Here is a 22,749-nt window from a genome sequence, read left to right as displayed (position 1 = left end):
TCAAAGCTTGTTTAAGGGCTATTAAAGGTAATTATATAGAGGGTTATTAGGCACAGGCATCCCCAGTGGCCATTAAACTTGGTGTGATGTGGTGACTGTGCCAGTGGTCACAGCTGCCAGACTCTTTCTCTCTCTATCTCTGTCTCTCTTCCTCCCCCATTTCTCTCTCCTTCTCACCCGCTTCCTCTCTTTCTCTCTCTGTCTGTCTCTCTCTCTCTCTACCTCTCTCTAAGTTTTCTTTCCGTCTCTGCTGGCAGGCATGTCATTTCTAACATACTGGATAATATGTCTTGGATACTGTGGGGAATTACTTGTGTGTCTTTGTATGTGTGAGAGAGTGTGTGTGCAGACAAAGATTCATGTGCGTGTGTGAACCTGGCGGTAGTGTCAGGGACATCCATCCTGTCCTGAAAGATAAAAGATCAGTGGTCTAACCAGAACTGAAAAGACAGAAGTGACTGATCCGACGTCCCTTAGGGGGAGAACAGAGCCACAGAGTGACTGTAGAGAAAGTGAGACAGAGAGAGATATAGACAGAGGCAGAAAGGGAGGGCAAAGTAGGGCAAATAAATTGTACAAAGAGTAAGAGAACCTACGTGACAGAGAAAGTTAAACCTGAAATGATGTAATAGGTTCAAGGAGTTCCAGTCTTCACCTATCCTCTTCCATCCCCCTTACAAATCCATTCTGCACTATGCTCTGATAGGAGGAAATCCCTTTTAACCCATCCAGATGGAGACCAAACCCCCCTGAGAGCCTCTGACAAGGCAGGAGATGCAGAAGGAGGACATATTTACTACTGTACCTCTCCCAGTAAAACTGTAAGGAGAGACAGGCCAAGTCATTGCTTTGTTTTCACTAAATAATACCTCCCAGCATTGATGCAGGAGAGAGAGAGAGAGAGAGGGTGTGAGAGAGAGGGTGGTAGAGAGAGAGGGAGGATGGCAGAGGGAGAAAGAAGGAACCCAATAGGGACAACCCTAGTTTGAAACTGTGGAAAAACAAAGCACTGTCAAGATGTCTCCTCTCGTTTAATGTCATGCCATCTTCGTTTTCTGCTCTCAACTAATCTCACTTGGCTTGGATGGAGGATTGGACTGGCTGACTCACTTTAGCCGAGGTTAGAAGCAAGCTGTTCAGTCTCTGACTGTCCTCCCTTCTTCTCCCCATCTCTCCCCTCACTTATTTTGTTTTTCCTCCTCCACCTCTTCCTTTCTTGTCTGTCCTCTTCACTTTCCCTATGTCTTCCCTGTATGTGTCCTGCCATTTACTCACACCCCCACTTCCGTTCACCTATTCTTAATTTTTTTCATCCTTTCACTCACAACCCTTCTTTCCTTTTCTTAGGGTTAGGCTTATATCTCTCTTTGACCCCAACACCTCCCCCCCACTCTCTCCTTTCCTCTTCTCATCTCTCCTATCCTCTTTTATCCTCTTCCTCCTCCTCTCCTCTTCTATTTGTTCTCATCTCCTCTCCCTCACCCTTCCTCCCTCTCCTAGAGTCTAGGCGGTCTCATGCCTGACTTACTTCCAAGTTCAAAGGCTTAGACTCTAATCCCCAGCCATTTTCATCACTTAGAGCACAAATCAAAAAGGGTTTAGCCTGTGTAATCTGCCATGCTATTGTCCTCTTCCTCTTCCTCCTTCCCTCCCTCTGTTCTCATACTCCCTTTCTCCTTTCCCTCTTTGGTATGATCCCACTTCCCTTCCGGTTACCATTTCTCCTGTTGATCCCCTGCTCCTCTGGGGCAGTGTTGTGGGTTCAGCTGAGGGTACTCGGGGTGAGAGAGGGTGCTAGCGTGAAGGCTAGGTTTGGCATTGGCATCACCGCCCACATCAGCCCTGGGGGGAATCCCGCTCACTATTTATTGCTGATGGGCTTCTATGTGGACACCTGGAGTTAGAGCTCAGGTATCATCTGCTCTGGATCTCCCGGGGCTGGGGCGGTCCAGACAGATTTGGCACTGTCTCTCTCCCTCTCTTTGTCTCTCTCTCTCTCTGTCTCTCTCCCTCCTCTCTCCAGATGCTTCTCTGGCTGAGTCCCTGAGTGGTGTACCTTCCCTCAGGTACATGTACTGTAGCTACGCTAAGCTCCCTTGGTCCCAGGAAGAAAAGGGTGTGTCACAAGTTTAGACAGTGATAACCCCCGCAGAATAAGCCCGTTACCGTAGCAGACAACTGCATGCTCACACCAGAGTAATGTTCTCAGCGGCATATCAAAGAAGGGGAGGGAAGATAAAAACACACATGTAAGAGGGAGCACAGAATGACACAGATGGTAGGATATTCATTCAAAATCCAATCAGACTGGAGATTGAATGGAAGCAGTCTAGTCCAATACAGTATAGTATAGTGCAGTACAGTACAGCACAGTATTGTGTAGTATAATATAGTATAGTTTAATACAGTACAGTATTAGTATAGTACAGTACAGTACAGCACAGTATCGTGTAGTATAATATAGTATAGTATAATACAGTACAGAACAGTACAGTATAGTGCAGTGCAGTTTAATAAGTTACATTCCAGGACATATTTACATTTACATTTATTCATTTAGCAGACGCTTTTATCCAAAGCGACTTCCAAGAGAGAGCTTTACAAAGTGCATAGGTCACTGATCATAACAACGAGATAGCCACAAAACATTGCGAGTAGCCAAAACATGAAGCACACATTGTGAACAACCAAAGTAAGTGCCCAAAGGGAAGAACCATAAGAGCATGTAGTTAAACAAGTTACAATTAAACAACATGAACTGCTATAAGTGCAAGTGTACCTGTGGAAAAAAAGACAAGCAACAATAATAAAAAAAACAACAATATATCACAGCGAGTACAAAAATTTTAAATCAGTTACCACTAACCACAAGAGCAACAAGTCTCTGAGCAAGAGTCATTGTGATCCTTGAGGAAACTAACATCGGGTCAAGCGAACCATTCCTAAGTACCGTTGTACTCCCGGAACAAGTGCGTCTTGAGCCTTTTCTTGAAGGTGGAGAGACAGTCAGTGTCTCTGATGGAGGTGGGGAGTTGATTCCACCACTGAGGGGCCAGACAGGAGAAGAGCTTGTGTTGGGACCGGGCGGTCTTGAGCGGTGGGACCACCAGGCGGTTGTCTGAAGAAGACCGTAGGTGACGGGTGGGGGTGTAAGGCTGCAGGAGAGACTTGATGTAGACGGGTGCAGTCCCGTTCACTGCTCGGAAGGTCAATACCAGGGTCTTGAATCTGATACGGGCCATGATAGGTAGCCAGTGGAGAGAGATGAGGAGCGGGGTAACATGGGAGCGTCTGGGTAGATTGTAGACCAGGCGGGCCGCTGCGTTCTGAATCCTCTGAAGAGGGCGGGTTGCACATGCTGGGAGACCAGCGAGCAGCAAGTTGCAATAGTCCAACTTGGAGAGGACAAGTGCTTGGACTAGCAGCTGGGTGGAGTGCTCAGACAGGTATCTCCTGATCTTCCGGATGTTGTAGAGGGTGAATCTACACGACCGGGAGACCGCAGCAATGTGGGCCGTGAGGGAGAGCTTGTCGTCCATGGTAACCCCAAGGTTCCTGGCAGAGGATGAAGGGGTCACCGTTGCAGATCCCAGGGTGATTGAGAGATCGTGGGAGATGGAGGGTTTAGCCGGGATGATGAGAAGTTCTGTTTTGGCGAGGTTCAGCTGGAGGTGGTGCTCGGTCATCCAGGCGGAGATGTCTGTGAGGCAGGCCTTAATCCTAGCTGAGATCCCCAGATCGGTCGGGGGGAACGACAGGTACAGCTGCGTGTCGTCAGCGTAGCAGTGGTAGGAGAAGCCATGGGAGGTGATGATTGGTCCAAGTGAGGTGGTGTACAGAGAGAAGAGGAGGGGTCCAAGGACGGAGCCCTGTGGGACACCAGTGGTGATCTGGCGAGGGCCTGACAGTTTGCCTCCCCAGGAAACCTGGTAGGATCTTCCCGACAGGTAGGATGAGATCCACTGGAGTGCAGTGCCAGTGATGCCCATCTCAGAAAGTCTGGCGAGCAGGATCTGGTGGTTAACCGTATCAAACGCTGCAGAAAGGTCCAGCAGAATGATGACGGATGACCTGGAAGCCGCTCTGGCAGACTGGAGGGCAGTGGTGACTGAAAGGAGGGCAGTCTCTGTGGAGTGGCCAGTCTTGAAGCCCGATTGGTTGGGGTCAAGCAGGTTGTTCTGAGAGAGAAAGTTAGACAGTTGGTTAGATACAGCACGTTCAATTGTTTTTGAAAGGAAGGGTAACAGTGATACCGGTCTGTAGTTCTGGAGGACGGCAGGGTTAAGGGAGGGTTTTTTGAGTAGAGGGGTAACTCTAGCCTGTTTGAAGGCAGAGGGGAAGGTGCCAGAGGTAAGAGAGGAGTTTAGGACATGGAGAAGAAAAGTTATGATGGAGGGGGAGATGGTTTGAAAGAGAGGGGAGGGTATAGGATCAAGGGGACAGGAGGTGGGGCGATGAGAGAGAATGAGGTCAGAGATCTCTGCCTCAGACAGGGGAGAAAAAGAGTTTAGACATTTAGTTGGGTCAGTCATGGAGGGTGAGAGGGTAGGAAAGGTGGGTTTAGGGAACCGACTGCTAATGTCAGCGACTTTTTTCTCAAAGAAGGAGGAGAAGTCGTCTGCTGTCAGGGTGGAGGGAGGGGGTGGGGGAGGTGGGTTAAGAAGGGTGGAGAAGGTAGAAAAAAGCTTGTGGGGGTTTGAAGCAGAGTTAATTTTGTTCAGAAAGTAAAGGGTTTTAGCACCAGTTATGTGAGAAGAGAAGGATTTGAGGAGGGAGTGATACTTATCCAGGTCCAGACCGCCTTTGGACTTGCGCCATCTCCTCTCAGCTGCCCGAAGGGTGGACCGTTCTTCACGAATAACATCCGTAAGCCACGGGCAGGAGGGAGAAGATCGTGCAGGCCTGGTTGACAGGGGACAGAGAGAGTCAAGTGATGCAGTTAAAGTGGTTAACAAGATGTCGGTGGCAGTGTTAGTGGGGTGGGACGAGAACTCGTCAATGGGGGGGAGGGAGGATGTTACAATAGAGGAGAAATGGGAGGGGGATAGGGAGCGGAGGTTGCGCCGGAAAGTTACAAGGGGAGGGGAGGTAGAAGGAGTTGGAGGGAGAGAGATAGAGAATTGGATAAAGTAGTGATCAGAAATATGCAGTGGGGTTACAGAGGTTAAGTCAGTGATACAGTTACGTGTCAGGATGAGGTCTAGCTGTTTGCCTGCCCTGTGGGTCGCCGGTGTGCTCAGCAGCGTCAGGTCGAAGGAGGTCAGGAGAGACAAGAAGTCGACGGCCTGAGTTCCTTGGAGGTGGATGTTGAAGTCCCCAAGGACTATCAGGGGGGTTCCATCATCCGAGAGGACGCTGAGGAGCATGTCCAGCTCCTCCACAAAGTCGGCTAGCGGGCCTGGTGGGCGATAAAGAACAATTAAGCATGCTTTGATAGGATCAGTTAGCATCACACAATGGTGTTCAAATGATTTGGCAGTAACAGGGAGTGGTGTGGATGTGTATTTAATATGTGGGGAAAGAAGCAACCCTGTCCCACCACCCTGCCCGGTTGAGCGGGGTGAGTGAGTGAAGGAGTGGTTGACGGAGAGAGCAGCTGGAGTTGCAGTGTTCTCAGGGCGGATCCATGTCTCTGTCAGCGCAAGGACATGAAGAGAAGCATGAGATGCAAACGCTGGGATGAAGTCTGCCTTGTTCACAGCAGACTGGCAGTTCCAGAGCCCTATAGAAAGAGAGAGGGCAGGTGGAGAAGATCTGGATAGGTAGTGAAGGTTAGAAGTTGACCGTATATACTTTGTGATATATCTGCGTCTACGAGTAGTGTAATGAACGGGAATGCTGAAGAAACACATGCTAGCTATGAATATGTTCTAGGTGGATTAGAATACAATATCTGTGCTTTGTTAGCATGCATTGTGACAATATATGTGTTAATGAGGTTGACCGTGCTCTGCAACATATTGGTACCGTGGTCCAAACCTGTATGGAAGCACCATCTACATATTCACACACACAAACCCACATCTACGGGCTTGTGCATCTGTGTGTGCTCACGTCAACCAACAGAAAATAGATGTAACTCTAATGCTGTATTTCTGCCCTTCATCTTCTTTCTCCCCTTTCCCTGTCTCTTCCTCTCTACCTCCCTCACCACCCTCTCCATCCATCCAGACATAGACGAGTGCCAGGAGAACAACGGAGGCTGTGACCACTTCTGCCGAAACACAGTGGGGTCATTCGAGTGCAGCTGCCAGAAGGGTCACAAACTGCTCACTGACGAGCGCACCTGCCAAGGTCAGTGTGACTAGCTTCCATTTCCTATAATATGTATTTTGGGCCTTTTTCTTGGTTTTATCAGACAGAGACAGTTGAGATTGACAGGAAATGTAGACATGTAGAAACAGCCCAAGCCGGATTCGAACCCTAGTCGCTAGAGTCAGGGCCACAGCCCGTACAGTACACGTCCTACCTGGTAAGCAAAGTTTCCATTTTGAGTAACTGTGTCGCCTGATTTTGCTTTTCCTGTCTGAGACAGGAAATTAATGTGATCAATGGTTTTGTGTGGAGGGAACCTGGAAATGATCCTCTGTACAAGATAGGGCAGGAGAGTACACAAATGATCAGTTGAACTGAACAATTTTGCCTCTGGAGTTATGTTGTTGCTGAACTCAAAAAAACACACAGCTATTAGAGGGAGAGCGAGAAAGAAAGGGGGATGTAATATAGAGAGGAAGTGTGTGTGCTTGTTGTGCATGTGTATGTGTGCAAGTGCGTTTTGTATATCTTCCCATTTGCTTGTGTCGGTCGGCATGCTTTGATGGTTAATATGTCAGTATTGAGTGTTTTATGGTATTGTTCGGTTCACCTTTTCTCTCTCTCAAGATAGACAAAGACACACACATATATACATATACACACACACACCACAATGTGAGGGAAGACAGATCAGCTAAATCCTCTTCATGACAATATATATACAAAATGACAAATTATAACACAGGGTATTTTGAACCGTGCATTAAGCTCCTTTGGCCAGGGAAGTGCCCTTTTGATACAGCGCAGGGGAGGATGAAGAAAATGAAGCAAGCCCATGCATCTCTGTAAGAACCCAGCCATTTGGCATTGATGCAGACACACAGTCTAATTCACTCCATGCCACATTGAATCTGACCGGCTGAGGTTAAGTGTTTCCGAAAGGTTCCATTCCGACTTTTGGGGACTTCATTCATGAGTGAAGTAGCTGAAATACCTGAGTAAACTGTGTGTGTTTAGCGACTCAAGAGCCATGGAGACCTACTGTATATCAATAAATGTGTCTGATCTTAGCTTTCCCAAAGATACACTGTTGTTTTTTCTATCCTGAACTCCCAAAGTGACTTTTACCATAATTGCATCAGCTTATTATATAAGTGGTGTGTGTGTGTGTTTGTGTGATTCTTTTGGAAAGGGTGGGTGAAATCCCCCTAAATACATACACACACGATGTATCCGGCCAATGTTTAGACTCAAACCCACTCGTTCAGGATGATTGTGCAGGGTGCTATTCCAAACATGGTCGAAAAGCCTTCATTTTCCTACAGCTCCCACCTCAGCTCTCTGTCTCACTGGGTTTGGGTTCTGTTGTGTGTCTGGGCCCAAGTGGTTCATGTGTGTGGAGGAGGGATATTAAAGCAGTGTTTCAATATGTGTGTGTGTGTGTGTGTGTGTGTGTGTGTGTGTGTGTGTGTGTGTGTGCGTGTGTGTGTGTGGTCCTTGTACAGATATTGATGAGTGCTCCTTTGAAAGGACCTGTGACCACACGTGCATCAACTACCCGGGCAGTTTTGAGTGTGTTTGTCAAAAAGGATTCACCCTCTATGGATTTACACACTGTGGAGGTAAGTATCCGGTACACACTCCCAATCACAACCACTCACTCACTCCTTCACTCACTCACTCACACTCCTTCAGTCACTCCCTCAGTCATTCCCTCAGTCACTCAGGCACTCAATAAGTCACTCACTCACTCACTTTGTGTGTGTTTGTTCACGTAGGCGCAAGTGTGTGTGTCACACACCTAAAATTAGAAGGCATTGATTTTGACATGTGAGGGTTTTGTACATTTTGCACAACAATTTACATGATACTTACGCCTGCACACACACGTACACACACACACACATTTGTGTGCCTCTGACTTTCCTGTCTTTTTGTGTGTCCCAGACATAGACGAGTGCAGTATTAACAACGGGAGCTGTGAGCACAGCTGTGTGAACACACTGGGCAGCTATGAGTGTGTGTGTCCGCCCGGACAGAAACTCCACTGGAACAAGAAGGACTGTGTCGGTAAGAACCAGCGTGTTTGTGCACGTGTGTGACCGTGTATGTTAGCGTGATTGTGTACGTGTGCGTCTGTATAGCAGTGGATTGGTGGTTGTCATGGTGATGTGACTCTCTGAGCTCCTCAGAGGCGGTGAAGTGTATGCCCAATGGGAAGCCGGTTCCACGCGCCCAGCTCAGCTGTACCAAGAGCGGGGGTGTTGAGGTGTGCTCGCTTTCCTGCCCCTCCAACGCCCTCTTTCTCGCAGGTAAGCACACAATCACATGAGCACGCACACGCAAACACCCAACAACTTTAACCACGTTGACCTAGATGTTGCCTTGTCCTTCAAACATTTTCTAATCTCCTTTCTCAAATCTACTGGACCTTCCTAAAACCAAACACAAAAAAAAAAACTCAACCAGCCATTGAGTACTGTCTTGTGTTTCTAATAATGTTTCAACTGCATGTACTACCCCCGCCTGTTATCTTTTCTATGGTTTGGTTCTGTCTGGTAACCCTACCTTCTCACAGCACACAGCATTCCGACAGCAGTCATGCACCTTTTATTAAAGAGAATGTGCTGCCCTCTAGTGGTGTGAGACCATCCTCACTTCCTCTGTCACACACTCTCCCTTCTCACAGTGAATAGAGCTCCATATGCCTGCCTGTCTCTATCTCTCCGGCCGAAAACGACCTCATGTGGCATCACAGCAAAATGAATGAATGTTTAACCTGCTGAGAGAGCTTCATAAACCCGTTGGCTGTCAATACAGGCTGTCCGACTGCGATAGTGCTTAGTGCTGGCTCCCAGTCAGATCAACTATAACATTCTTTAATCCTGCCATATTTCCATTGCCCGGCCTCGGATTGCTGCCGGGCCCTGTTTGGCTTGGCCGACGGAGTGTGAGGATGATGGATAGCCCTCCAGTAGAAAGTTAACTATTTGTTTATTTTTCTTTCTTACTGGAGAATACAAGGTAGAGAGAAATATGGAGAAAGAGTGTTTAAATTCCTGTAGTTGCACGCAGTACTGCTTCCCAATTAAATCCTCCACTTTTTATGAGTTTTGAAGTCTTCATCCCTTATTTCTGCCTTGCTTTGTGTGTGTGAGTGTGTCTGTGTGTGCTCTTAACCGTAGAAGTAACCGTAGATCTATCACTCAACTCTTTCTCTCCCTACATCTGGAAGTGTGTTTACAAATGTGTGTCTGTGTGTGTGTGTGATTGTGCATGAGTATATAGTGTGTTTTGGTAAATGGCAGATTTCTTACAGTCAACTTTCTGCTGGGAATCTGTAGCACTTAAAAAGAGAATTTGAGGTCATAGAAAACGAATAGAAGTGTTAATACTCCGTACTCTGCTAGTACCCTCGCCACAGGAAACACACATACTTCCATCAGACAGTGAAGCACATACACACACACACATTTTCAAAATTTCTGTCCCTAGTCCATTGAAATTTGATGAGTAGGAAACAGCTATTTCCTTATCATCAATAACATTTTTACCCTTTCGGTCCTAAAATGTGAGCGTGCATGTGTGACTCCTAGACTCTGAGAACAGCTACACGCTGAGCTGTGGGGTGCCCGTTCAACCTGGGAAAGCACCACAGAAGAGGAATGTCACAACCACCCTACTCACCTGTGCAGGTACCGGCACATTGCATGTTGCAACACACACTGAGCTAGGTCAGTTACTCTAAAAGAGGCCACTTCATCCCCAGTCCACCGGGCTGTGGATTCCTCCTTTTCATCGTTCCCTCCATCCTTATCTTCTCTCCCATAGCTGCTTAGTTACTTTGGGGCTCTTATCTCCATCAGCACTTTGTGGATGTTGGACAGGGATTAGGTAAAAAATCTCAGCCAGAGGAATGTGTGTGTGGGGGGATATGTGCATGTGGTTGTGTGCGCCTGTGAAATACAAGTCACCTCAGACAGCCCCTCATCAAACAGACTACAGTACACCTCCTGCCCTAACAACCCTGATGAGGATGATGCTGATGAGGATGATGCTGATGAGGATGATGCTGATGAGGATGATGCTGATGAGGATGATGCTGATGAGGATGATGGTTATGTTGGTGCTCTAGCCCCAGCCCAACTGTCTCTCCCCCTCTTTAGCAGAAGAAGCTAAATGGACACAGACACGGACGGGCACACATACACACATATAGTACAGACCTTCAGCCCTTGTCTTTGCTGTGTTCACCACCTCTCCGCAGGTCCCTCCTAACTACCTGTAGCCTCAGACAGACAGACAGACAGACAGACAGACAGACAGACCGGCATGCTCACAAACAGTCAGACAGACAGACACGCACACATTATGCAAATTTATTTTAAACACTGAAGGTTATTGGACAGCTAATAATATCAAGATACTGTGGTGGTTGGTTGACTTGTTGTAGTCAAAGTTGTTTTTTCTTGTATGTTGATGAAGACATCCTGGCTCCCCCCATCAAACAAAAGGCTCGCTTCAAGATCAAAGATGCCAAGTGTCACTTGAGGCCCCGCAACAAGGAGAAACACAGAGATGCCACCAAGCAGAGTCTGCAAGGTACACAAAAACACACACAAACAAGTCCACATGGACCCACGCAACCACACAAGTGTCAACACTATAAAACAAATGTAAATGATATGCTTTCAAATGGATGAACATCAATAAGGAATTGAGTCAGCGGCTTTATTCTTCCTTTCTCCCGCCCTCACAGGCGGCCAGTTCCCATGCACCGACAACTGCCAGGTGACGTTTGTCAACCTCAAGTGCGATTCATCCAAGAAGCGACGGCGCGGACGCAAATCACCCTCAAAAGAGGTGTCCCACATCACAGCCGAGTTTGAGATGGAGATGAAAGAGGAGGAGGCCTCAGGTATGTGGGCGCACATGTTTGTTTTCTGTGCACACAAAGAGAAAGAAAAGAAGAGAGTTTGTGTGCATGCATGTATGATCGAAACATTGTGTCGGTTTTAAATGAACTCATAACACGATGAAGCCTGTCAGATTTAATCCCAACCCCGCCCCCCCCCCTCCCCAACACGCCGATCACAGACTCCTGCGACATAGATTGCGTGCGGGAGAGAACAAAACAGCGTCTGCAGAGTGCCATGCGGACCCTGAGAAAGTCCATCAACAAGCAGCAGTTTTACATCCAGTTCTCCGGTACTGAGTACGAGGTGGCCCAGAAACCCGCCAGGCTGCCCGAAAGGGCAGAGGGCTGCAGCACTGGACAGGTTTTAAGAGATGGAAAATGTGGTGAGCAAGGCCTCCTGGCAAATATCGTCCTTACACAAGAGGCCTCCTGGGCCTCCTGGTACACAAGAGGCCTCCTGGGCCTCCTGGTACACAAGAGGCCTCCTGGGCCTCCTGGTACACAAGAGGCCTCCTGGGCCTCCTGGTACACAAGAGGCCTCCTGGGCCTCCTGGTACACAAGAGGCCTCCTGGGCCTCCTGGTACACAAGAGGCCTCCTGGGCCTCCTGGTACACAAGAGGCCTCCTGGGCCTCCTGGTACACAAGAGGCCTCCTGGGCCTCCTGGTACACAAGAGGCCTCCTGGGCCTCCTGGTACACAAGAGGCCTCCTGGGCCTCCTGGTACACAAGAGGCCTCCTGGGCCTCCTGGTACACAAGAGGCCTCCTGGGCCTCCTGGTACACAAGAGGCCTCCTGGTACACAAGGCCTCCTGGTACACAAGAGGCCTCCTGGTACACAAGAGGCCTCCTGACACAAGGCCTCCTGGTACACAAGGCCTCCTGGTACACAAGGCCTCCTGGTACACAAGGCCTCCTGGTACACAAGAGGCCTCCTGACACAAGGCCTCCTGGTACACAAGGCCTCCTGGTACACAAGGCCTCCTGGTACACAAGGCCTCCTGGTACACAAGGCCTCCTGGTACACAAGGCCTCCTGGGCCTCCTGGTACTTGAAATCTTGTTACAAGGCATCCTGGGATGTTAAGACTTTTACATTTATTCATTTTACATTTATTCATTTAGCAGACGCTTTTTTTATTAATGAGCATTTTATTAACAGCGTTTGTTGCTTACATGTAAGCAGATGTGCATTGAATATTTTGTTTTTCAGTGAGCTACTGTACCATGTTTGTGGTTTGGTACATTGGTGTGTGTGTGGGTGTGTGTGTGTGTCAGTGAGCTGTGGCATGGGAACGTTTTACAGCGGAGATCAGGAGCAGTGTGTGCAGTGTTCCCCAGGTACCTACCAGGACACGGAGGGCCAGTTGTCCTGTGAGCCCTGCCCCAGCACCGAGGGTCAGGGCATCACTGGGGCAAAGAATGTCTCCCAGTGTGGAGGTTAGTGAGTGTGTGTATCTGTGGTCATGTCTGTGTCATATGCAAGCCAGCAATGGGTGTAGAGGGTGTGGAGGTACTTGGGATTTCCTCTGTACCTATGTTAATCAACAGAACTTTTACTAATCAATAGAACTAATCACTGGATACTAATAAGTATATTCTTATGTGAATTTGATTTGCTTAGTTTGCTTGATAGTAGATTGTGTCTATTTGTCAGGTTGAATAGATGTTCGGGGTCAGGAGAATCAACCTAACAAATAGACACAATCTACTCTTATCAATAGCAAACTCACATAAGACCATACTTACTAGTATCTAATGACTAGTTTATTGATTATTGATCAACTGGCAGTCTCTGAAATTTCTCTCACTACAAGATGGCACCAAATACCTGCAATTTACAGTTACCAAACCATTAATGGACGTTACTTATATCATGACAAATAAATGATGGATCTAATGTTATGGTGCCAATAGCCTTTTCTCCTTCCCATCTCCCAGGTCAGTGCCCAGCGGGTCAATATTCATCTGACGGTTTCCGTCCATGCCAGCCGTGCCTTCTGGGCACCTTTCAGCCAGAGCCTGGTCGCGTACTCTGTTTTCCCTGCGGAGGAGGCCTCATGACCAAGTACGAGGGCTCCATCGCTTTCAAGGACTGTGAGGCCAAAGGTAGGGCTGACAGTGCGTTGTATGTGTGTGTGTGTATGTGTGTGGGCGTGACCATCTTTCTTGCATCTCCCTTCAGTTCATTGTGCCCCCGGGCACCACTACAACTCCAGCACCCATCGCTGCATCCGCTGCCCGGCGGGAACTTACCAGTCTGAGTTCGGACAGAACTATTGCATCACCTGCCCTGGCAACACCACCACAGACTTTGATGGTGCCACCAATGTGTCCCACTGCAAGAGTAAGACCCCCATGAAAGAGCCCCCCCTCTGCTCTATCAGAGCAGTGTAACATCACATTGTCATGGGCTGCATTATTTTGCACTGGGCGGATTGAAAAGTGGTAACGAGGCACATTGATGCGACATACTGTAAACATTTTTAGAAATCTATAAAAGATCAATGAAAGAGAAGGTAGATATTGATTTCATCCACTGAACAGATTTAAAAAAAAGCTAATGATCATCATATTGTGATACGGAGTTATTACATTTATAACGTGAGTGTTAGCACTTTACTTCGATCTATGCTTCGGATTTCTAACCCTTGATTCTGGTGTGCAGCCCCCACTCACCTAATTTGTCTCTGTCTTAGACCAGGTGTGCGGGGGGGAGCTTGGTGACTACACAGGATACATTGAGTCCCCCAACTACCCTGGGGACTACCCCTCCAATGTGGACTGCATCTGGACCATTAACCCCCCACACAAGAGACGCATCCTAATCGTGGTGCCAGAGATATTCCTCCCCATGGAGGACGAGTGTGGTGATGTGCTGGTGATGAGGAAGAGTGGTATGTGTGCCCCTCCACCCCACACACACATACACACATACAGACACTAACGACAATATGCCTCCAACACAGCAATACTGACAGACACCCCTTGTTCAGAATTTCCTGGATTATGGTGATTACAGGTAACAAAAAGGGAGCGAGCGACGACTGCCTTTTCAATGGTTTAATAACAAGAAAACTCTGTGCTCCGAATCTCTGTTTATACACCAATAAGACGCAAACATTGTTATTGTGCTCTTACTCTTCTCCCAGTGTCCAGTGCCCCCTTGTCACACTTCTTTTTTTTTTTTATTCTTTTTTAGCAGTAGAATTATATTTTCACTCTGGCAGGGCGACTGCCAACGGAAAGTAGCCTTTTGGCTATAATTGGGTGCATTTACATTTTAATGTTCATTCATGTACACTGTCCCTCTTGATAAAATAAATTGAATTAAATTGATTCTGCAGTCATACCTTTATTAACCCTAACCTACAGCTTAACACCAAAGGGTGACTACCTCCTATACCCTCCCACTCTTCTTCTTCCTTCCAGCTCTTCCCACCTCCATCACCACCTATGAGACGTGCCAGACGTACGAGAGGCCCATCGCCTTCACCTCACGCTCCCGCAAGCTGTGGATTCAGTTCAAGTCCAACGAGATTAACAGCGGGAAGGGCTTCCAGGTCCCCTACGTCACCTACGATGGTCAGCATTTTCTCTTTCATCAACACTCACATTTACCAGACGCTCTTATCCAGAGCGACTTACAGTAAGTACAGGGACATTCCCCCGAGGTAGGGTGTAGGATGTAAGTAGGGTGAAGTGCCTTGCCTAAGGACACAACGTCATTATTGACGTGGGAATTGAACCAGACGGGGAATTGAACCAGCAACATTCTGATTACTAGCCCGATTCCTTAACCGCTTAGCCACCTGACTCCCCTTTCTTGAGACTGCTCATACATACTGGGGATAGTTTACCAAAGTACAGCATCCAAACGTTTTTGAGAGCTGAGATATTCCTTTCTCTGTCTTTGTTGATGTGGGTAAAAGTGTGTGACAAATTGTGTCCCCCCTGTGTGACCACCTTGTATGTGTTTGTGTGTGTCAACGCTGTGTTGCGTTACAGAGGACTACCAGCAACTGATAGAAGACATTGTGCGAGACGGGCGCCTCTACGCCTCAGAGAACCACCAGGAGATCCTGAAAGTAAGTGGCCTTTCCCTGACTGGGATCTGCTTTCTTTACCACTTCCTGTATCTTACCCCACCATGTCTTGACGTCAGCCCCCACCCCCTTCTCATGTGCCTCTCTGAAGGATAAGAAGCTGATAAAGGCCCTGTTCGATGTGCTGGCCCACCCCCAGAACTACTTCAGGTACACAGCGCAGGAGTCCAAAGAGATGTTTCCCCGTTCCTTCATCAAACTGCTCCGCTCCAAAGTCACCAGGTTCCTCCGGCCGTACAAATAGACTGGGACTCCCCCGTCTCTCACCTCTTTACCCTGTAACTCCTAAATGACTCTTTTCCATACACCCCAACCTTTGACTTCAGCCCTTGTACCTCTATTTCTGCCCCTCAGTCCTCCTTTGCAAAGAGTGCCCTCCCTGCACAATACTAAACACCCTAATGTTTTCCCAACTTTCCTAACACCTTTTGTTTCTACCATCCTCGTTTTTATTCTAACAGTACACACCTGTTTTTTTTGTAGTTGTTATTTTGAGATATTTATATGTGTTAGAACTTGCAGAAGCCCACATCATGGATGTCTGATATATGTGCATTTACCGTACATACAGTACAGGCACTTAAGCCACAAGTGGAATGTGTGTTTGGGTGTGTATGCACCTATGTATGTTTTTATTTGTTTAAACATGTGCAAGTGCATACAAGTGTTCAAAACAATTATTCACAAACAAGTACATGGATGCATCATATAGATAGATAGATATACTGTATTGTAAAATATATGTATATATATTTCTATACATATCTTGTATACTCGTGCTTTTATACTCAGTATACTCGCAAGAGTTGGAACTGAAAGAATTGGTGCACTTAAAAGTTATTTTAAACAAAGGAAATTGGATTGAGTTTCAGACCATTCCACATAAACTAATGATTCATCCTGAAGCGCACGGATACAAATTAAATTTAGTCGAAAAAGAATTATAAGGCTGTATTGCAGATCTTAAAAACAAGATATATAAAATAAAACTACCTGCAAGCAACAGGCGTTACTAGAGAGAAATGTATGTAATGTAACTAATATTTGGAACTTTAATTGCACTTGAATTGTATATTGTAAACTGTAGAGAAAAGAAATCTAAGTTACATTTTCTTTTGTTCTGTGTTGTATAGAAATGTAACATGTCATTTGTGGAGAAGAAAACACAAATCTGTCCAAATGTCAGTCATTCATGACTCCTTGGTAAACTTTAGTACACACATGCACATGTATCATTTAAAGGGTAATGACACACAGTGGCTCCCTTCCCAAGCCCTGCCTCATTCCTTTAAGACTCTTTTGACTTGCTGCCAGAGAGAAGGGGCATACAATGAAAGGCTTCTTGTATGATGGCACTAAGCACACAAAACCCAAATACCTGCCTTTAACAATGAAGCCCCTTTCTTGACCGGCTCTCCTTCACACATTGCTTCCTGTCACTGATAAGGAAGGAGATGTACAATATATTTCTGTATCAATATAACCCAACCTTACAAGCATCATTCACCTCCATACTATCGTTTTTAAAACCAATCAGTTCAAAATATCATATTGAAGATTAATGCCATTTCTACACAATGGGATGGAAGCAGAGATGTATTGTGTGACTGGATTGTAGAATATGAGGTGAATTAGTGAATGTAGTGACGGAGGTACAGTCACATGGGATTAGCTCTGTACGAGAGAGCCAGCTAACTATTATAAGAGTGTCTGTATATACATAACATTTGCAGCTGCTATGGGTAGCCAGTAAACGCTTACTAATAAAGAAGAAAATAAAAATAAACTGTCCACGTAAATTGCCCCGACAGTCAGTGTTGGTACCTATTATCATCTTATCACAAACATATTACAGTGTTATAACCCGGTTATAAAAACATCAACTCTTTGTGCTGGGCACAAGGATAGTAATAAATATATATGGCTCGTATTCTCTAACCCAGAGGTCATATACAAGGGCCTCTGTCGTAGTATGTAATTGAGGAACAAAATGATGCAAAGTAGTGTCTGATCCCTGAAATGACCTAGTGATCCATCTCTTGTTCCAACTCGCATTGTCGTGTCATTCTCATAAGAACTCGGTTGTCACTGACCTACATTCATAACATTGTTTTTAGTTCAGTAAGAAAAATTGTCTCTTGGCCGAGGTATGAGTGTTTGTCCCAGTCCACTCGAAATGGCTGCCACTGAGGTAGAGATGACTGTCTGCCTCCATTGCCGGTAATCAAGAGTTTTCTGATGATAATGTATGAAATGCTCAAAACATTTGAGATAGACTTTTCCTGCGAATGTATTCTTTTGCGTATGGGAGATTGAGGAATGTGTGTTTGTGAGTGTGTATGGGTGCCTGTTTATGTGTGTCATGTCTGTTTGTGTGAGGGTGTGAGAGACAAAAAAAAATATTGTATGTATGTACTTTAGTCCATTTTATAGAGGAAAAAATTTAACTTTTGTGTTAGTCAGTTGTACCCAAAGAACAAAACTGTATCACAGTGTTGTGCCATTGTGGTATTGGTCCATGAAAATTGAGTAAAGAACCAATTTAAATAAAACAGTAGCAGAAATTACTCCACAATGCTTCTCAATCTTTCTGTTTTCTCTTTGTTCTGACCTTCCTCACATTATCTCAAAAATATGGAATTTGATGTTCAAATTATTATTTTAATTCCACAGATTGTTGGAAAAATTGAAGATGTAACCTTTTTATTCTGTATAAAATGATACTGTGTTCAGAATTCCTTGTGTGCAAAGAGGCCTACCCCCAAATCTGAACTCAAACTCGTAAACATACAAGACTCTTATCTTGGGGCTGAGGACTAAGAAGAGGGGGGTTTGTTCTTTGTTTTAAAGAGATACTGTTTGACAAGGGTTACATGGAGACGCGAGGTCTGGTCACTATTTGCTTGACACCTATGTGGAGGAGCTTTTACAACATCAGGACCGGAGATTCTGCTGTTGTGTTTTAATCAGGGTTGATGTCGTAAACATGCACTCACACGCACACACTCACGCACGCACACACCCGTGCTAGGTCTATGCAAGGGAGCCAATGAAGGAAGAGCCATGAGAAATTTGCATGCCTTTGTTTTAACCAATGACTGTCAAGAGCGGTTCTGTTTAAATAGGTAGCTAGCACAACATGCTAGCGGACAAAATTTGTAGCACAATGGCGTGTGATGTTTTTGTCTCCTTGTGGGCCGGCCGCAAGCAATAAAGCTTTCTTAACTTGTTCACCGACTGACTGTGCAATGCTTGATAGATTAATATTTATGACACAGATACATTCTGTCTCTGGAAGTTTTGCTACAGGACTTTGGGCCTGAATGGCTGGCAGTGATGACAAGTGTAATTTACCCCTTTCCAGAACAGACCAGTTTATAGTAATTGGAAGTTATTCATAACATGTGGTCTAGCAAATTATAAAATGAGTTATTCGACATATCACAAATCTTTTCATTTTGCTCAGTCGTTAGTGTACACAATATTCCATGGCTGCAGGGGTAGTTAGAAGCAACCAAGCTGAAATACGGCTCTGTGAAATTTAGCTGACAGTGCTAATATTGTCCTTATCTTTGAGTCTGGCAATCTGCATAGTAAATCTGAGAGCCCCATTAAAAATAACATCACCCATTTTAGATGACATAACCAAGATGTCCACCCCATTTTAGCTTATTTGGACTTCCCTATTCTACATATAGCATGCTTACATTTGAAGAACAATATGCTGGGTGATGTAAATGTTATAAGGGTTCAAATTATGCATACTTTGATGTGCTATAAATGGTAGGAGAGAAGCCTGGTTAGCATTTTATGCACCAGCTCATGTGATGGATCTGACAGGAACATCCACAGTTTCCTTCCTGAACTTTATAGGACTTCATATCAACCCTTTGGATCTCCAGGCAAATGAGACTGGTAGATGAATAGATAAGACTCAGAGCCCCCATTCGTCTTATCTTCATGCCTCCTCCTCCTTCTGCTCTACAGAATATATATTAGGGGGGACACATCCCCCCCCCCCCCCAATATTCAAATCTGGTCATATTCATAACTAAACGTAAAGGGCCCCTTAAACTCCCCAGCAGATTTAGTCACCCCCAATGTTGACTACATGGCTATGGCCTTGCCTACTCGTGACAATGAATACAGAGACTGATTACACAGTTTGGAAATGTTTACAATTACAACCGTGGGTAGATTCAATTCAATATAAGGGACTTTGATGGCAAGATGTAACCAACAGATGGCGTATTTGCACATCTACAGTAAAGGCCAGTACTGCTTAAAGAACTAGCTCTTACCCAGTTTTTACATTGCTCTAACTGGCACAAAGCAAAGTAAATTATAGTAAGGGTTGTTTCTGACATTCTGGTTGTTTCTCCATTGTTTCTCCATTCTAAAAATCTAAGTATTTTTAACATTTTGTTCAGAGAAGCATTTCAAGGTATCATACTTTTCAAACACTGACGGTTCAGAATCTACAGTACTGCAGTAAGTCTGTGGGATTTGAGGTCAGCAGCAAAAAGGATAATAATAAAACAATGAAACTCAAATTCAAGGGTCAAATATCCTAGATCCTTATTAGCATATGCATCATCACATAAAAAGGTAAATTAAATAGTGGCATGCATTGATTACACTATTGTCTGGATATTAGATCTGCTGATGTGGAAATTGTCACTTTGATGTTTTCCACACCTTGTTCTCCACACTGTTACTAAAATGAAAACATATATTTCTTAGACCTCCCCTTCTGCTCTTCCTTATTGTACTGTTCATCCGGAGAGATCTACAGTCGGGTGAAAGCCTTGAGCAGACCACATCAGAGAGAAAAAGAGAGAACTGGAAAGACCCAAAGCCCGAGCAAAAGAGGAGGGGGGGAAGCCAGCAAAAAAAAAAAAAAACGCGGTGCACGTTCAAACGGACCAGCGCGACTCACGAGCTCCTTATTCCACCCTTTCACCTACAAAACCACCTCCTCCCTAACGCACCGACCCAACACACCGGGAGACCACCGTAACCCAAGTAGGTTTATTATTGTGTAATTGTCTTTTTGTCTGTTTATTGGGTGATTGATAAAGCTATGTTTTTAATTGGCGTGGTGCATTTTAAATGCCAGTTCAGTTCCGGCATGTTGTATCCTATTTCAGGCTTTATCGCCTCAGTAAATTATTATAGCCGTTGAAGTATTACTAGGTATAGGCCCCCTAAATCTAATTTGTATTTTAATTGTATAAAAGCTATTATATATTATTTACTTATTTATTTTATTACTTTTGTTTGCGTGTCGATGTTTAAGAGGCGACAGAGTAGGCTACTACCTTTATCTTCTAATAGATGGATTCATATTTAACATAAATAATGAACTTCGGTGGCCGTTATTTCCCAAAACCAACTCTGTGGCCGTCTGCATTGTAAACTATCGGTATATAAAAAATAACGTAGGTTATCATGAAATGCTCAGACGGAAAACGGAATGCAAACTACAAAAGTTTCTGGATGTAGTAATGGGCCTATTTATACACCAACACGTTCCCGGTGAGAAACGATATGCAATGCTTTCTGCCAATTGGACTATTCGCTAATCCTAAAGCTAGGGTATATGAAAGTAATCTTGTTTAGGCCTGAAATCAAATAGTCATCCCTTTTATTTCACCCAAATCACTTTCCATTGCGAAATACTTTTAAATATTGATTTATATAACTATAATAGACTTTTATTATAATATATTGTATATTATATTATGTAATTATTTTGCAGGCTATTTATTCAATATTATTAAAAAACATCCCTTTTACCCATATGCATTACCATTAAGTAAATTATTACCCAAATCTATATTTAAGCCTAATGTACAACTACATATAATGTCCTCTTTCAGCCTATGTCCAACCTAGAGAATATGAATGAAATGCAAATGTAACTGGCACAATCATTAACGTGTCCACTGCGTGCCTACGCACAGAGTGTATCAATCAGCCCTTCTCCCATCCATTTGTTAAACCTTCCTTCCTCCCACAAGTCATATATTCTACTATATCATCCCCTGCTCAGGAAGGCTTTTTCAGTTGGCCTGTCATTGTTCCAAAATGTTTGTTCTCTTTATATCTTTCTTTCTTTCTTTTTTTCTCTTTATTTCTAATTCATCAATCTCTCTGCATCTCTCTGTCATCCTTTCACTTTCTCTCCTTCTCTGGTTTTCTTTTTCTGCATAATTGACTTTGGCTGTTTATCAATCCAAATTTTTCTCCGTTCTTATGTTCTTGCGAACTCGTTTTACGTCATATTTCATTGCCAAGTACGGTTCCAATCCAAAGAACACAAGTCACCAAGAACGCCAAAAATACCCGGAAGTGTTCTTGATCTGCCCATTTTATCGAGGATGCATCGGATGGTGACTTGGCCAGCGAGAGCGCATATGATTTCCCAGAAGTCATTGCAAGATGTCAGGAGAGGCTGAAAAACTTAATAACTTCAAGTTTTTTACTATTCATATTTCAGCTAAATGGTACGTGAAAATCAGCATCTGAATGTGACGAAAAATGGGCAGTGTAGTCGCTTATTTTATTGATGAAACGGCTAATTTGTAAATTTGCTCTGACTTTTCGATAAGCTAGCTAGCGAGTCCAGGGTATTGCGCAATGGCCAAGAAAACCCGCATCTCAATTCATTCTCCGTCCTTGCGGTCTTGCAAGACTGTTCTCGCAAGGATGCTTGCAAGAACTCTCTTCTCAAGAACGCAAGTATGTTCTTAGCGTTCTTCGAATTGATAAACAGCCTTTGTTTCATTCACTGTCTGCTCTGTGCAGGTGTGTGTCAGTGGTGGAGGAAGGGGCATGCCTATTATGCTGCAGCCCAACATAGAGTGTCTGAAGACAGAGTGCCCAGTAAGGTCCCCCACCTCACCTTAACCCTCCCCAGGGAGTGGAAGCCCCTTGACTCATTTTAACCCAGGTCAGCCCGCTGTTCCCCTGATTTCACCTGTACTGCCTGGTGTCCAGACCAATCCACAGCACCAGTCTGCTTCTGCCTGACTAACTACAGGTGACAAACCCATCCTCCTGTATCCCAGACCGCCCTGCTGCAAGTCTTTTCCAATAACCAAATTCAAGGCTGAGTCCAAGCTCCAGCCTCGAGTGTGTGTGTGCATCACGGCCCCGGTGTCATGGCCTTCACCCTGTCTGAGATCATGGCGGCGAGACGACAGCAGCAGTCCCAGGCCCAGAGGTCTGGCAGCAGGACAGCCGTAGAGGTGGATGAATACAGCACAAACCCCACCCAGGCTTTCACATTCTACAACATCAACCAGGGACGCTTCCAACCCCCACACGTGCACATGTGAGTGGAGACGCGCATGCATGTATCGCATGCAGCTCTCTGTCCTTTATTCTACATCTTTCTCTCTTTCCTCTGGCTCTCTCACTTTCACTCTTTTTCTTTATTGAATTTTTTTCAAACTCCTTCACTCTGTC

The 22,749-nt window shown here is 45.3% G+C and overlaps 2 protein-coding genes across 4 annotated transcripts in view; both read left to right on the top strand.

Annotated features, from left to right (window-relative positions):
* The window catches only part of scube1 (signal peptide, CUB domain, EGF-like 1), a 198,383-nt gene extending 180,531 nt beyond the window's left edge, over positions 1-17,852 (top strand). For both annotated transcript variants that reach the window (XM_062482845.1, XM_062482844.1), the window contains 15 exons: positions 6,172-6,294; positions 7,761-7,877; positions 8,203-8,325; positions 8,448-8,567; positions 9,852-9,950; positions 10,741-10,857; positions 11,015-11,173; positions 11,353-11,556; positions 12,449-12,610; positions 13,112-13,279; positions 13,356-13,517; positions 13,870-14,067; positions 14,603-14,755; positions 15,179-15,258; positions 15,368-17,852. In XM_062482845.1, coding sequence (XP_062338829.1) covers positions 6,172-6,294; positions 7,761-7,877; positions 8,203-8,325; positions 8,448-8,567; positions 9,852-9,950; positions 10,741-10,857; positions 11,015-11,173; positions 11,353-11,556; positions 12,449-12,610; positions 13,112-13,279; positions 13,356-13,517; positions 13,870-14,067; positions 14,603-14,755; positions 15,179-15,258; positions 15,368-15,520 — 2,138 coding nt within the window. In that variant the 3' untranslated portion in view covers positions 15,521-17,852. The remainder of the gene's footprint in view (positions 1-6,171; positions 6,295-7,760; positions 7,878-8,202; positions 8,326-8,447; positions 8,568-9,851; positions 9,951-10,740; positions 10,858-11,014; positions 11,174-11,352; positions 11,557-12,448; positions 12,611-13,111; positions 13,280-13,355; positions 13,518-13,869; positions 14,068-14,602; positions 14,756-15,178; positions 15,259-15,367) is intronic.
* Positions 17,853-20,167: 2,315 nt separating this feature from the next.
* mpped1 (metallophosphoesterase domain containing 1) overlaps positions 20,168-22,749 on the top strand; it is a 50,931-nt gene continuing 48,349 nt past the window's right edge. Inside the window, exons 1-2 of one of the 2 annotated variants that reach the window (XM_062483394.1) lie at positions 20,168-20,301; positions 22,350-22,615. In XM_062483394.1, coding sequence (XP_062339378.1) covers positions 22,443-22,615 — 173 coding nt within the window. In that variant the 5' untranslated portion in view covers positions 20,168-20,301; positions 22,350-22,442. Of the gene's footprint in view, positions 20,302-22,321; positions 22,616-22,749 lie in introns of both variants that reach the window. The other variant, XM_062483393.1, reaches the window with a different exon arrangement.

The sequence above is a fragment of the Osmerus eperlanus genome, chromosome 17 (genome assembly GCF_963692335.1).
Source record: "Osmerus eperlanus chromosome 17, fOsmEpe2.1, whole genome shotgun sequence".
NCBI classification, from domain to species: domain Eukaryota; kingdom Metazoa; phylum Chordata; class Actinopteri; order Osmeriformes; family Osmeridae; genus Osmerus; species Osmerus eperlanus.
Note: the sequence above shows the minus strand (reverse complement) of the source record. Positions and strands in the feature narration are given on the sequence as shown.